This window comes from Euprymna scolopes, chromosome 30 (genome assembly GCF_053919585.1).
Source record: "Euprymna scolopes isolate OS-2025 chromosome 30, ASM5391958v1, whole genome shotgun sequence".
NCBI classification, from domain to species: Eukaryota; Metazoa; Mollusca; class Cephalopoda; order Sepiida; family Sepiolidae; genus Euprymna; species Euprymna scolopes.
Window position 1 is genome coordinate 77,476,867 of NC_136511.1, and position 14,348 is coordinate 77,491,214.

At 41.1% G+C, this 14,348-nt stretch overlaps 1 protein-coding gene across 4 annotated transcripts in view; it reads right to left on the minus strand.

Annotated features, from left to right (window-relative positions):
• The window catches only part of LOC145254851 (G-protein-signaling modulator 2-like), a 635,388-nt gene that overhangs the window by 22,282 nt on the left and 598,758 nt on the right, over nt 1-14,348 (minus strand). For all 4 annotated transcript variants that reach the window (XM_080113701.1, XM_080113700.1, XM_080113702.1 and 1 more), the window contains one exon: nt 13,404-13,459. In XM_080113701.1, the coding sequence (XP_079969827.1) occupies nt 13,404-13,459 (56 nt within the window). The remainder of the gene's footprint in view (nt 1-13,403; nt 13,460-14,348) is intronic.

Below are 14,348 nucleotides of genomic sequence, written 5' to 3' on the forward strand. Positions count from 1 at the left end.
CGGCATATCAACCTATGTGGTCATTTAATGCAGGAGTCCTTTTTTTTTTTTTTAAACTATTTTTTATTGAGGGGGACTTTTTCAGCCTTTCTGAGGAGGGATTGGAGAAGAGGAGAGAAGAGGATGGAAGGGAGAGGAGGAGAGAAGAGGATGGAAGGGAGAGGAGGAGAGAAGAGGATGGAAGGGAGAGGAGGAGAGGATGGAAGGGAGAGGAGGAGAGAAGAGGATGGAAGGGAGAGGAGGAGAGAAGAGGATGGAAGGGAGAGGAGGAGAGAAGAGGATGGAAGGGAGAGGAGGAGAGAAGAGGATGGAAGGGAGAGGAGGAAAGAAGAGGATGGAAGGGAGAGGAGGAAAGAAGAGGATGGAAGGGAGAGGAAGAGAGAAGAGGATGGAAGGGAGAGGAAGAGAGAAGAGGATGGAAGGGAGAGGAAGAGAGAAGAGGATGGAAGGGAGAGGAAGAGAGAAGAGGATGGAAGGGAGAGGAAGAGAGAAGAGGATGGAAGGGAGAGGAGGAGAGAAGAGGATGGAAGGGAGAGGAGGAGAGAAGAGGATGGAAGGGAGAGGAGGAGAGGATGGAAGGGAGAGGAGAGAGGAGGAGAGGATGGAAGGGAGAGGAGGATGGAAGGGATAGGAGGAGAGAAGAGGATGGAAGGGAGAGGAGGAGAGGATGGAAGGGAGAGGAGGAGAGGAGAGGATGGAAGGGAGAGGAGGAGAGGATGGAAGGGAGAAGAGGATAGAAGAGAATGGAAGGGAGAGGAGGAGAGAAGAGGATGGAAGGGAGAGGAGGAGAGAAGAGGATGGAAGGGAGAGGAGGAGAGAAGAGGATGGAAGGGAGAGGAGGAGAGAAGAGGATGGAAGGGAGAGGAGGAGAGAAGAGGATGGAAGGGAGAGGAGGAGAGAAGAGGATGGAAGGGAGAGGAGGAGAGAAGAGGATGGAAGGGAGAGGAGGAGAGAAGAGGATGGAAGGGAGAGGAGGAGAGAAGAGGATGGAAGGGAGAGGAGGAGAGAAGAGGATGGAAGGGAGAGGAGGAGAGAAGAGGATGGAAGGGAGAGGAGAAGAGAAGAGGATGGAAGGGAGAGGAGGAAAGAAGAGGATGGAAGGGAGAGGAGGAGAGAAGAGGATGGAAGGGAGAGGAGGAAAGAAGAGGATGGAAGGGAGAGGAGGAGAGAAGAGGATGTAAGGGAGAGGAGGAGAGAAGAGGATGTAAGGGAGAGGAGGAGAGAAGAGGATGGAAGGGAGAGGAGGAGAGAAGAGGATGGAAGGGATAGGAGGAGAGAAGAGGATGGAAGGGAGAGGAGGAGAGGATGGAAGGGAGAGGAGGAGAGAAGAGGATGGAAGGGAGAGGAGGAGAGGATGGAAGGGAGAGGAGGAGAGGATGGAAGGGAGAAGAGGATAGAAGAGAATGGAAGGGAGAGGAGGAGAGAAGAGGATGGAAGGGAGAGGAGGAGAGAAGAGGATGGAAGGGAGAGGAGGAGAGAAGAGGATGGAAGGGAGAGGAGGAGAGAAGAGGATGGAAGGGAGAGGAGGAGAGAAGAGGATGGAAGGGAGAGGAGGAGAGAAGAGGATGGAAGGGAGAGGAGGAGAGAAGAGGATGGAAGGGAGAGGAGAGAAGAGGATGGAAGGGAGAGGAGGAGAGAAGAGGATGGAAGGGAGAGGAGGAGAGAAGAGGATGGAAGGGAGAGGAGGAGAGAAGAGGATGGAAGGGAGAGGAGGAGAGAAGAGGATGGAAGGGAGAGGAGGAGAGAAGAGGATGGAAGGGAGAGGAGGAGAGAAGAGGATGGAAGGGAGAGGAGGAGAGAAGAGGATGGAAGGGAGAGGAGGAGAGAAGAGGATGGAAGGGAGAGGAGGAGAGAAGAGGATGGAAGGGAGAGGAGGAGAGAAGAGGATGGAAGGGAGAGGAGGAGAGAAGAGGATGGAAGGGAGAGGAGGAGAGAAGAGGATGGAAGGGAGAGGAGGAGAGAAGAGGATGGAAGGGAGAGGAGGAGAGAAGAGGATGGAAGGGAGAGGAGGAGAGAAGAGGATGGAAGGGAGAGGAGGAGAGAAGAGGATGGAAGGGAGAGGAGGAGAGAAGGGAGAAGAGTAGGGAAGGGAGAAGAGGATGGATTGGAGGAGAGGAGGGATTGGTTGACTGATTAATTGATTGATTGGTTTTACGGCATATCAACCTATGTGGTCATTTAATGCAGGAGTCCTTTTTTTTTTTTTTAAACTATTTTTTATTGAGGGGGACTTTTTCAGCCTTTCTGAGGAGGGATTGGAGAAGAGGAGAGAAGAGGATGGAAGGGAGAGGAGGAGAGAAGAGGATGGAAGGGAGAGGAGGAGAGAAGAGGATGGAAGGGAGAGGAGGAGAGGATGGAAGGGAGAGGAGGAGAGAAGAGGATGGAAGGGAGAGGAGGAGAGAAGAGGATGGAAGGGAGAGGAGGAGAGAAGAGGATGGAAGGGAGAGGAGGAGAGAAGAGGATGGAAGGGAGAGGAGGAAAGAAGAGGATGGAAGGGAGAGGAGGAAAGAAGAGGATGGAAGGGAGAGGAAGAGAGAAGAGGATGGAAGGGAGAGGAAGAGAGAAGAGGATGGAAGGGAGAGGAAGAGAGAAGAGGATGGAAGGGAGAGGAAGAGAGAAGAGGATGGAAGGGAGAGGAAGAGAGAAGAGGATGAAAGGGAGAGGAGGAGAGAAGAGGATGGAAGGGAGAGGAGGAGAGAAGAGGATGGAAGGGAGAGGAGGAGAGGATGGAAGGGAGAGGAGAGGAGGAGAGGATGGAAGGGAGAGGAGGATGGAAGGGATAGGAGGAGAGAAGAGGATGGAAGGGAGAGGAGGAGAGGATGGAAGGGAGAGGAGGAGAGGAGAGGATGGAAGGGAGAGGAGGAGAGGATGGAAGGGAGAAGAGGATAGAAGAGAATGGAAGGGAGAGGAGGAGAGAAGAGGATGGAAGGGAGAGGAGGAGAGAAGAGGATGGAAGGGAGAGGAGGAGAGAAGAGGATGGAAGGGAGAGGAGGAGAGAAGAGGATGGAAGGGAGAGGAGGAGAGAAGAGGATGGAAGGGAGAGGAGGAGAGAAGAGGATGGAAGGGAGAGGAGGAGAGAAGAGGATGGAAGGGAGAGGAGGAGAGAAGAGGATGGAAGGGAGAGGAGGAGAGAAGAGGATGGAAGGGAGAGGAGGAGAGAAGAGGATGGAAGGGAGAGGAGGAGAGAAGAGGATGGAAGGGAGAGGAGGAGAGAAGAGGATGGAAGGGAGAGGAGGAGAGAAGAGGATGGAAGGGAGAGGAGGAGAGAAGAGGATGGAAGGGAGAGGAGGAGAGAAGAGGATGGAAGGGAGAGGAGGAGAGAAGAGGATAGAAGGGAGAGGAGGAGAGAAGAGGATGGAAGGGAGAGGAGGAGAGAAGAGGATGGAAGGGAGAGGAGGGAGAGAAGAGGATGGAAGGGAGAGGAGGAGAGAAGAGGATGGAAGGGAGAGGAGGAGAGAAGAGGATGGAAGGGAGAGGAGGAGAGAAGAGGATGGAAGGGAGAGGAGGAGAGAAGAGGATGGAAGGGAGAGGAGGAGAGAAGAGGATGGAAGGGAGAGGAGGAGAGAAGAGGATGGAAGGGAGAGGAGGAGAGAAGAGGATGGAAGGGAGAGGAGGAGAGAAGAGGATGGAAGGGAGAGGAGGAGAGAAGAGGATGGAAGGGAGAGGAGGAGGGAAGAGGATGGAAGGGAGAGGAGGAGGGAAGAGGATGGAAGGGAGAGGAGGAGAGAAGAGGATGGAAGGGAGAGGAGGAGAGAAGAGGATGGAAGGGAGAGGAGGAGAGAAGAGGATGGAAGGGAGAGGAGGAGAGGAGAGGATGGAAGGGAGAGGAGGAGGAGAGGATGGAAGGGAGAGGAGGAGAGGATGGAAGGGAGAGGAGGAGAGGATGGAAGGGAGAGGAGGAGAGGATGGAAGGGAGAGGAGGAGAGGATGGAAGGGAGAGGAGGAGAGGATGGAAGGGAGAGGAGGAGAGGATGGAAGGGAGAGGAGGAGAGGATGGAAGGGAGAGGAGGAGAGGATGGAAGGGAGAGGAGGAGAGGATGGAAGGGAGAGGAGGAGAGAAGAGGATGGAAGGGAGAGGAGGAGAGAAGAGGATGGAAGGGAGAGGAGGAGAGAAGAGGATGGAAGGGAGAGGAGAAGAGAAGAGGATGGAAGGGAGAGGAGAAGAGAAGAGGATGGAAGGGAGAGGAGGAAAGAAGAGGATGGAAGGGAGAGGAGGAAAGAAGAGGATGGAAGGGAGAGGAGGAAAGAAGAGGATGGAAGGGAGAGGAGGAGAGAAGAGGATGGAAGGGAGAGGAGGAGAGAAGAGGATGGAAGGGAGAGGAGGAGAGAAGAGGATGGAAGGGAGAGGAGGAGAGAAGAGGATGGAAGGGAGAGGAGGAGAGAAGAGGATGGAAGGGAGAGGAGGAGAGAAGAGGATGGAAGGGAGAGGAGGAGAGAAGAGGATGGAAGGGAGAGGAGGAGAGAAGAGGATGGAAGGGAGAGGAGGAGAGAAGAGGATGGAAGGGAGAGGAGGAGAGAAGAGGATGGAAGGGAGAGGAGGAGAGAAGAGGATGGAAGGGAGAGGAGAAGAGAAGAGGATGGAAGGGAGAGGAGGAAAGAAGAGGATGGAAGGGAGAGGAGGAGAGAAGAGGATGGAAGGGAGAGGAGGAAAGAAGAGGATGGAAGGGAGAGGAGGAGAGAAGAGGATGTAAGGGAGAGGAGGAGAGAAGAGGATGTAAGGGAGAGGAGGAGAGAAGAGGATGGAAGGGAGAGGAGGAGAGAAGAGGATGGAAGGGAGAGGAGGAGAGAAGAGGATGGAAGGGAGAGGAGGAGAGAAGAGGATGGAAGGGAGAGGAGGAGAGAAGAGGATGGAAGGGAGAGGAGGAGAGAAGAGGATGGAAGGGAGAGGAGGAGAGAAGAGGATGGAAGGGAGAGGAGGAGAGAAGAGGATGGAAGGGAGAGGAGGAGAGAAGAGGATGGAAGGGAGAGGAGGAGAGAAGAGGATGGAAGGGAGAGGAGGAGAGAAGAGGATGGAAGGGAGAGGAGGAGAGAAGAGGATGGAAGGGAGAGGAGGAGAGAATGGAAGGGAGAGGAGGAGAGAATGGAAGGGAGAGGAGGAGAGAATGGAAGGGAGAGGAGGAGAGAAGAGGATGGAAGGGAGAGGAGGAGAGAAGAGGATGGAAGGGAGAGGAGAAGAGAAGAGGATGGAAGGGAGAGGAGGAAAGAAGAGGATGGAAGGGAGAGGAGGAGAGAAGAGGATGGAAGGGAGAGGAGAAGAGAAGAGGATGGAAGGGAGAGGAGGAAAGAAGAGGATGGAAGGGAGAGGAGGAGAGAAGAGGATGGAAGGGAGAGGAGGAAAGAAGAGGATGGAAGGGAGAGGAGGAAAGAAGAGGATGGAAGGGAGAGGAGGAAAGAAGAGGATGGAAGGGAGAGGAGGAAAGAAGAGGATGGAAGGGAGAGGAGGAGAAAGGAGGGAAGAGAGGCAACTGTTGTGGTATTTATCTTTTTACCAACTATTGAGTACAAAGTTTGTGTAATAACTAAAATGTGTAATAATATACAAATTGAAAGGAAAATATTTTATTTAGAAAACTAAATATTGACTCCTATAAATAGGACACTGGGTACATGTGATATATTTAAAAAAATGGAAATAAAATTTACATATTATGGTTAAGAGAAAAGCAGTTCACAGAAAGAGTTACAATCTAATTTTGACTAAGTTTTACAAGATTCATTTATATAAATACATACATCATCAAATCAAATAAAATTTTATCACAAGAATTTTAAAGAGGGTTTCAATAATTCTCGAAGAGAAGTTGATGAATATAGGATGGCTGTTATCCTTTCTTCAGAGTAATTATGCAGTAAGCAGTACTATTATATATTATCGTACAGATTTTAAAAACAAATTATTTACTTCCCTATTTATAGGTCAATGGGGCCTAAGGGAGTAAAAAAAAGACGTTAAACAAATAAATTTACTATAAAAATACCCGTCACAGGACAGCCAAAATTATTTACCAGAACAGAATAGTTTTGCACCACTTCTATATCCCTTTACAGATTAAATTAGATATGATACTAAATCTTATGTCTAGAAGACTTATTTCAATTTTAATCAGAATCCATTACATGATTTTAATGCAGAACATTTCTTAAGACTCTAGTTTAAAGGTCTTAAGAAATTGAAATTCAAGGAATCATGATTAATTAATATCAAAGTTAATGCAAATCTGAAATATTTGACTTTTCAAATGGTTGTCATTAATTGATTTCTAATACTTATTGCTAAAATTTCACCACCTTTGTGCCCCTTTTGCATAAAACTAAATATAGTCCACATTATGACTCCTTATGCTTACCAGTTCACTATTCATAATGATTGGCCAATTAATTTAGGAGCAAATGCTATACACAGAAATATGTAAACATATATGCATACCTAACTTTGTATATGAAAAGAGAGAGAGAGAAGCAAACAAAATCCACAGAACTGAGTATGACACCATGTAACTAATGGAGTGTATTGTTATAAATCTAATTTTGGTTAAAAAAATAAACAACTAAATATGACTGCTTTACAAATGATTCTTTTCACGAGTTTCCTTGACCTCCCCACATTTTCTGCGTTTGTAATGTCGATTTAAAATAGCCCATTGTTCAGTCGAATAGCTTCAACATTAATTATTTGAAACCGTTTTCTTTTTTTTTCTTTTTTTGTAGAAAATGAAATCACATTGTTTAGCGTCAGAGTGGTGCTCTTGTTTATGGTGTTAGCACAACGACATTTCGAATTTTGTAGCCCTAAGGCCGTTTTCAGATATTTGCTTTACGCGGTAACATTGGTGCATTTGTTCTACTTGCACGCTATATAGAGATCAGGAACTGACATTGTATGAACAAACTTAATAGCAGAATTGAGAACACCTAAAAGTTTTCAGAGTTGTATTCAAGGTGTATAGTTATGTATTTTTTTTTTCTTTCCCCCCTCCTCAGCCCATTCCTCTCTCAGGACACACAGACTCAAATCAGTGTAAGAGGAAATAACTGAAAAAAAAAGTCATAGTTACTTCTTTTGCAAGGTCTTTGGTTATTTACATGTATTTTGTTTGTTGTATTCCATTACCCGAAATAAGGGCCAAGATCCGTAGGATACTAATCAAGACCTCCATGTTCGAAATCCCACAATTCATGATGCTCAGATCTTTCTGAGTCCAAAGAATTTATATTTGTTTAGCATCAGTTTTTCATGATTTTGTTGATATACGAGGAGCGTGCAATAAGTAATGCCCCTGACCCACTTCTCATAGGAGTAGAGCAACAAAACTTGGCACAGTTATTAGTCTTTCTCTACATAGGAACCACCCAGAGTTATGCATTTCTCCCATTGTTTGATGCAGCTCTGGAGACCGTTTTTATAGAAACCACGACGTAACTTCAGAAATCAAGGCTGCATCATCTGGGAAACGCTTTCCTTTCAAAAACAACTTCATAGCTGGGAAGAGGTGAAAGTCAGAGGGTGCAAGGCCAGGAGAGTAGGGAGGATGGGGAAGGATTTCATAACCACAAGTCCATGCTTCTGATCTGGCGACATGCGAGTTGTGGACCGGAGTGTTGTTCTGCAGGAGGAGGGTACATTTGCTGATCTTGCCCCGCCTCTTGATTTTGATAGCTTCCCTTAATTTCCTCAAAAGTGAAGCATGATAGGCTCCTGTAATTGTGGTACCCTTTGCCAGGAAATCTGTCATCACTACTCTGTCCTGGGCACATCTCCAAATTCATCCTCGAGCACTCTATGTGTTCTCGTTTCTGGAATGGTGTGAGCAACCTGGGAATCCATCTGGCAGACACCTTATGCATATGCAAATGGTCATGAATGATAGTTTCCACAGACTCTATACTAATCTTGACATCTTGGGCTATTTGGCGAATAGTAATGCGCCGATCTTCCAAAATGGCAGCCTCAACTTGACGGACAGATGCCTCATCAATGGCAGAAGGGGGGGGGGCGACCAGGTCTGGAAGCTGTTTCCACAGACTTCCGGCCATGTTTGAATTCACGATGTCAGCGTTTTACAAGGTCATATGATGGGGCATTATCACCATAAGTTTCTTTCATTTCATCAAAAGTCTCCTGTGGTGTGTTTCCTTTCAAATACAAAAACCGGATCACTGCCTGACATTCAACAGGCGCCATTTCACACCTGACTCAGTTCAAACACCTGTAAAACAGAAACCACAATTAGTTCAGAGCTGTAATTTGCCACATAACCCGTAGAGATATAAATCATTGCACATGCAAAATTTCAGCTAGATCAGACAACTGGAAGTGGGTCAGGAGCATTACTTATTGCACGCCCCTCGTATGTGGCGATGCCAGGTCCAGGCTTATTTTAGGTATGATCTACATATTTAACAAGTAAATTAAAAAACAAATAACTAAATAAAACTAATATATAATTACAACAATGAATAATAGACTCAGCCATACACCTTCGTTCTTGACAACTTGGAAAAGAATATAAAACCAAACGAACAAAGCTTCTTCCAAAGTACTACTCTTGATGAGGATAACATGATCGAAAGCACTCAAGAAATGGCAGAGATGAGATCACTTAGTGTCACAATACACAAATTTACCAGCATCACTAGAAAAATTCAAAACAAAACAAAAAAAAAAAACAGCACAAAAAAAAGCACAAAAAAAACAGCACAAAAAAATAACAAAAAGAAAGTGTCATATTTAATCAGCATTGCTTGAATAATGACTTCTTGCCTAAATATGCATATAAATAAAATTAACAAACATTAGAACAGCCTACCCAAATTGACTTGTGTTAGCACATGTCTATAGGGATGAAAAACCAATGTTAAATTTCCCCAGAAGAAATAAAATGGAAGTCTACACCAGTAAAATTAATCCATTCATAAAATCACAGCAACTGAAGTCAGGTGGAGATATTGTTTTAAGCATGTCCTTTACTATTATCAGCAACCAGTGGAAATCAAGTCATCCCATTCTCTTATACCCTTACATATTGAAGAATGAATCGAATACATGCATAAATAAAATCTATGTGCACGTGATTGTCATGATATGCACAAACCATTTATACACCCTACACCCAAGCAATATATACAAGCAAGCACAACTTAACATACACACACTTTTGTTGGCGTAAAAGGTAAACTTATATTCAAATCAATTTATTAGAAAATTATCAGAGAAGAAATAGATATCATCTATAAGTGTTATAAGACAGTACTAATTTGAACAACAGGTGAAAAAAGATTCTGCAGATCCATTTGATGTGTTAATGGGATCACTGGATTCTCCTTGAATGTCTGATTTAGTAGGACCTTATTTTGTATAAACTTACTGAATCTAGTGAGATTAATGTTTAACATATATAAATTTATATTTTTGATTTCATATTTTTAAGAATCTGTTATTAGAGTCTCTTAAATTCATGAAATTCAGTCATTCAACACGAGAAAAATTATTTATCATTCATTTAACATTACATCATCATGAGGTTTACATTTATTTGTGACACAATGATAAAGAACCCTTTTGAGAGAATCCCAGCTTCCCATATCTGGGAGCTTTACACCAGACATTCCTTGTACTCAAATGAAGACGAGTATAGTTTGACATGTATAAAAAAATGGCAAAGACAACAATCTCTATCTGGACTCAAATTGACAGATGTTTATAAAATCTCAGTCATGTCAAAACAATCAGGATAGACCGATGCAAATGGTAAAACCTACCAGACGGACAGCAAGTTTTGTAAAACAATGAAAACATTTCAGTCTCCTAGTTTTTTTTTATATGTATCTATGTCTTGTTTTCGTCATTACAAAAGAAAGAGATAATTAATTAGAAGTGTGACACCGTTGGCAGTAGGCACATTTTAACCAGCTTAATGCTCGAGTTTTTGAAAATGCTTGTTCTAATGTTAAAATAAAATTATGAAAAGAAAATTACCATTGTTTTATCTATTTCAGCTATCAGATGGACAATTATATTTGTTTTACATATTAGCCTATTCATTTTCTAAGCTTATTTGACTATCATAATAGTATGTACATTGTTTTTTCATTTATGGTAACTATTCAAATTATTATTTTACAGTTATGATGCAAATGGCAGTAATTACAAATGCCCAAGCACCGGGTAAGCACTTTTTCTAGTTCTCCATAAAACTATTTTAATAAATATGATTACTTATTTGCATTTTTAATTTCATGTTTTTTAAACTCCATTAAGAATCCATTGTTAGAATGACATAAGTAAGGAGTCTTTTAAATTCATGGAATCCAGTCTCTGCACATGAGAAAAAAAAAATTAATTATAATCTTTCATTTAACATTACAGCATTCGCAAGGTTTACGTTTATTTGTGGCACAAAGATTAAGATCCTTTTTGGAAGCGGTCCCAGCTCCGCACATTTGGGAGCCTTACCTGACTTTCCTTGTACCCAAATAAAGACACATATATAGTTTAACATGTGTTATTAAAAACATGCCAGGGACAGCAATATCTACCTTAACTCAGATTGTTTACAAAATCTCAGCCGGGTCAAAGCAAATGCGGTAGACAGGTGCAAAAGGTAAAACCTACTTGGCAGACACCAAGTTTTGTAAAACAACAACAAGATTTCAGTCTTTGTTTTTTCTATATCTATCTCTCTCCCTCTTGTTTTTGTGATCATGAGAAAAAGATAATCAGTTACAGCATCACAAGCTTTACGCTTATCAAACAAGATTATCACTAAAATTATAAAATAAATAACAAAAATATGTTGACTTATTACAAAATTTTGGCTCTCTTTTATAATTATAATTGCCTTGAAAACAAAATAGACGATTTCCTTCTGTTTCAAAATAAATCTATACCTTCTGGGGTAAATAAATGAAAAAAATATATATAAAATACAAAATTATTATTTATAAAACCTTAACTTTGTATTTAATAATTTTGAAAAATATTAGTTTTAAGTTCATTTTATCAATATACTTGAACTTGTGTGTGTGTATACATACATACACACACTAATACGAGAGACCCGTGTACGTTTGACATGTCTGCTAAAAGAAGTAAAGTTTTTTTCTTTTTGTTTTGCAAAAGTAACAACAGTAATAATGTATTGCATCTTTTTCATACAACAATCTATTTTGCTCTTAACTTTCTCAATAGCCTTCATTAAACAGTGAACATCAATTACAAAAGTCAAACTTTATACTGCTAAACAATTTATATATATATATATATATATATATATATATATACTAGCTGACCAGACCCAGTTTTGACCGGGTATGTATTGTTTATAGTTCAAACATACGCTGAAGAGAATCAAACATAGGTGACCAACTATAGGTCTCCTTTTCTGTATATTACTTCCTCTCTTGTATCTTGTTTCCCCCCCTCACTCCACCTCACCCTTTGTTTTATATCGGACCTATCACTCATGCCTCTATCCTCATCCTAATTAACAGTCAAAGACAGGAATACTTCATTATCTGTAAAAGTTGTCTTATGCCCTATAATTAATATTTTAGTAAATAAAATCCTTTTCAAGCAAATTAGGGATCATTTAAGTAAGATTAAGCTACAGAGTGAATGTGGTATTTTGGTGACAGTATCTAGAGTAAGCCCAACAGCTTTTGACAAAATTAGATGACCATAGTCCACCCTTCCAAAAAATGATTTGGGCTTCATGCCTAAGGCAACAGATGAACTTTATGAATATTTTTTTGTTTAAAAAAAAAATGTATTGTAAATGCTTAAATAAAATAAAAGAGAACATCACTACATTAAGTCCATAGTTGGATATATATATATATATATATATATATATATATATATATATATATATATAAAATACATGATATCTGAAAATGAAATGTTGAGACATAATCTATGAAAGACAATAGAAAAAAAAAATCAATTAAACACAGGAAGAAAAAAAAAAACAGGAAATTCATCGGTTTTGTTCAGATCAACAAAGGTCTTGAAAAAAGTGAAGATTTGAAATTTTGAAAGAAAAATGCCAAAACATAGGAAGAGAGACATAAAACGGGATATTTTGGCATGTGTGTATCCATATGAAAATATGCAGCACATGCGGAAAGATGTTAATCAGAAAAATACAAAAGTAAAAAAGAAAAACATAATAAAAATGAGAAGAGATTAATTTTGTACTTTTTTTTTTTTTTTTTTTTTTAAAAACATTTTACCGGTTTTGCAAACTGGCTATATTTTTTCTAGCAATCATGTACCAAAAAATTGTTATGTTTCGGAAGGACTCAGAACATAATAGCTAAAGTACTTGGTATAATTCAGTTATAAAAGTTACACTCTTCTGAAAATTGAAGGTCCAACTCAGTGTAGGTGGCACTCAAAATAGAATTATTTAGGACCCAGTCACAGCTGATGGAACAACAGTATGATGATGTTTTCCCATCACTTGCAAAGATGACTGTGATCATGAAATTGTTCTGTGGGTTTAAGAATGGCTTGTTATACTGATTATAGCTCTGAAGTATTTCTCGCATGTTGTCACGGTGGGATAATTCTGTATCAGAGATGTTGATTCCTCTGTCTTTTCTAATGTCAACCACAACTTCTGCAATATCACAGCTTGCATTTGAATTAGTTTAAAGTGAAGAGAACTTGCTCAGCGTTGTCCACACTCTCTCGCTTGGAAAACTATTTGGCTCCAATGGCAATACATAGTCAGGACGACTTAAGATTGTTCCAAGTGCAGGAGTTGCTAGAAACTTGTCAAAGTCTGGTCAAAGTAACTATCTACAAGGCTCTACTCCAAATTTTCTTTTAGGATTGTTTCCCTTAGATTAGACTGTCTTTCAGGGCTGACAAGTTGAACCTACCCGGAAACAAGAGTATACTACCCTTGTCAATAGGATTCTGTTTAAAATTCCATACAGATTCCAGAGTTTGACAAGATGCATCTGAAGAAGGTCAGAGGTTACATCAATCAAAACCTTGTGAAAATAACAAGACGAGAACAGTGGTCCAAAGAATCTAAATAATACGAATAATCAATCCTCATTTAAAAAATGTAGAAACATGAATAGCAGCAATAAAATATATATCAACAGCAAGCAGAAAAGGTCAAGCTTGCATTTTTTTCTAGCAATCATGCACTGAATAACTTTTAATTCATTTTTGAATTTGGTTCACCCAAATGACATGTAAGGGAGTACTGTGATAGGGTCCAGATTTACAGGGGGTTATTTGGGTGGGGAGTTGTCAACAAGATGTCTGTTCACATTAGATTTAAATTTTTGCATGTTGATATGACCAGGGGAGGAAGGAGGAAATTCCAAAAACTTGAATAAGCAGCTTGAGAAAAAACAAAAAAAAAAGAAATAAAACAAGCACTAACCTTCTTGATCTCCATCAGAATCTGCATCAGATAAACCATTTCTTTCAGGCTTTTTGCTAAAAAAAAAAAAATAAATAAATAGAAATGTAGGTTGTGATTTTAGTTTGTACAGTTGCATAACACTGCCTGTAGCATTTTAACTTACTAGCTCAGACAGACAAAAAGAAATAAAATAAATGATTAATCCACTTAAAATATAAGTGGCTCTTTTTCTTTGTATGTATGTCTGTATTTTAAATTTCTGATAAAAAAACAAATACTTCAACTTTCTATTTTTACAAAAAGGAAAAATTTTATTTTTAATTCATTTATACTAATAATATTGTGGGGTCTGAGTTCATGTTTGACATTTATAAAAACGAAATAGGTTTTACACATAATTTATTCATACTAATAATATTGTTGGGTCTGTGAAAAACCATCTAGGCAAAAAGGATGTAGTCCATGCATATAAAAGATGAAAATTGCGTGTTTGTCTATCCACGCTTATTTCATCCAACACAGACTTAAAACTCCTTTGAATTAAAGCTGAGTAGCAGATAACAGCATAATCATGTTGACACACCAATTTCCACTGGATCACCAAAGTTAAGCAACATTGAACTTGGTCAGTACTAAATGGGTGACCCTTTAGGACTTCCAGATGCTGTATGTGTTCTCCGCTTACCTGTTTCCAGTTGTTCTGGACTTCTCCTTGCCACTGGACTCAAACAGTGCCGATTCAGGAGAGGTGTGGTTGGAGATTGTGCAACTCTTGCCTCACAATTACATGTGCAGCTGCCCCTACAGTGAGTATCCTTTGTCTTTCAAGACTAAACGGAGGCATCGAGCAGATAACCTGGTGTAGGCCGGAATTAAAAGGTGCACTTCTGCTATCATTCTACAGCAAAATATTGTTCCCCTGTAGTTTCTTGTATACATTCAATTAGTGCCACAACTTTCATA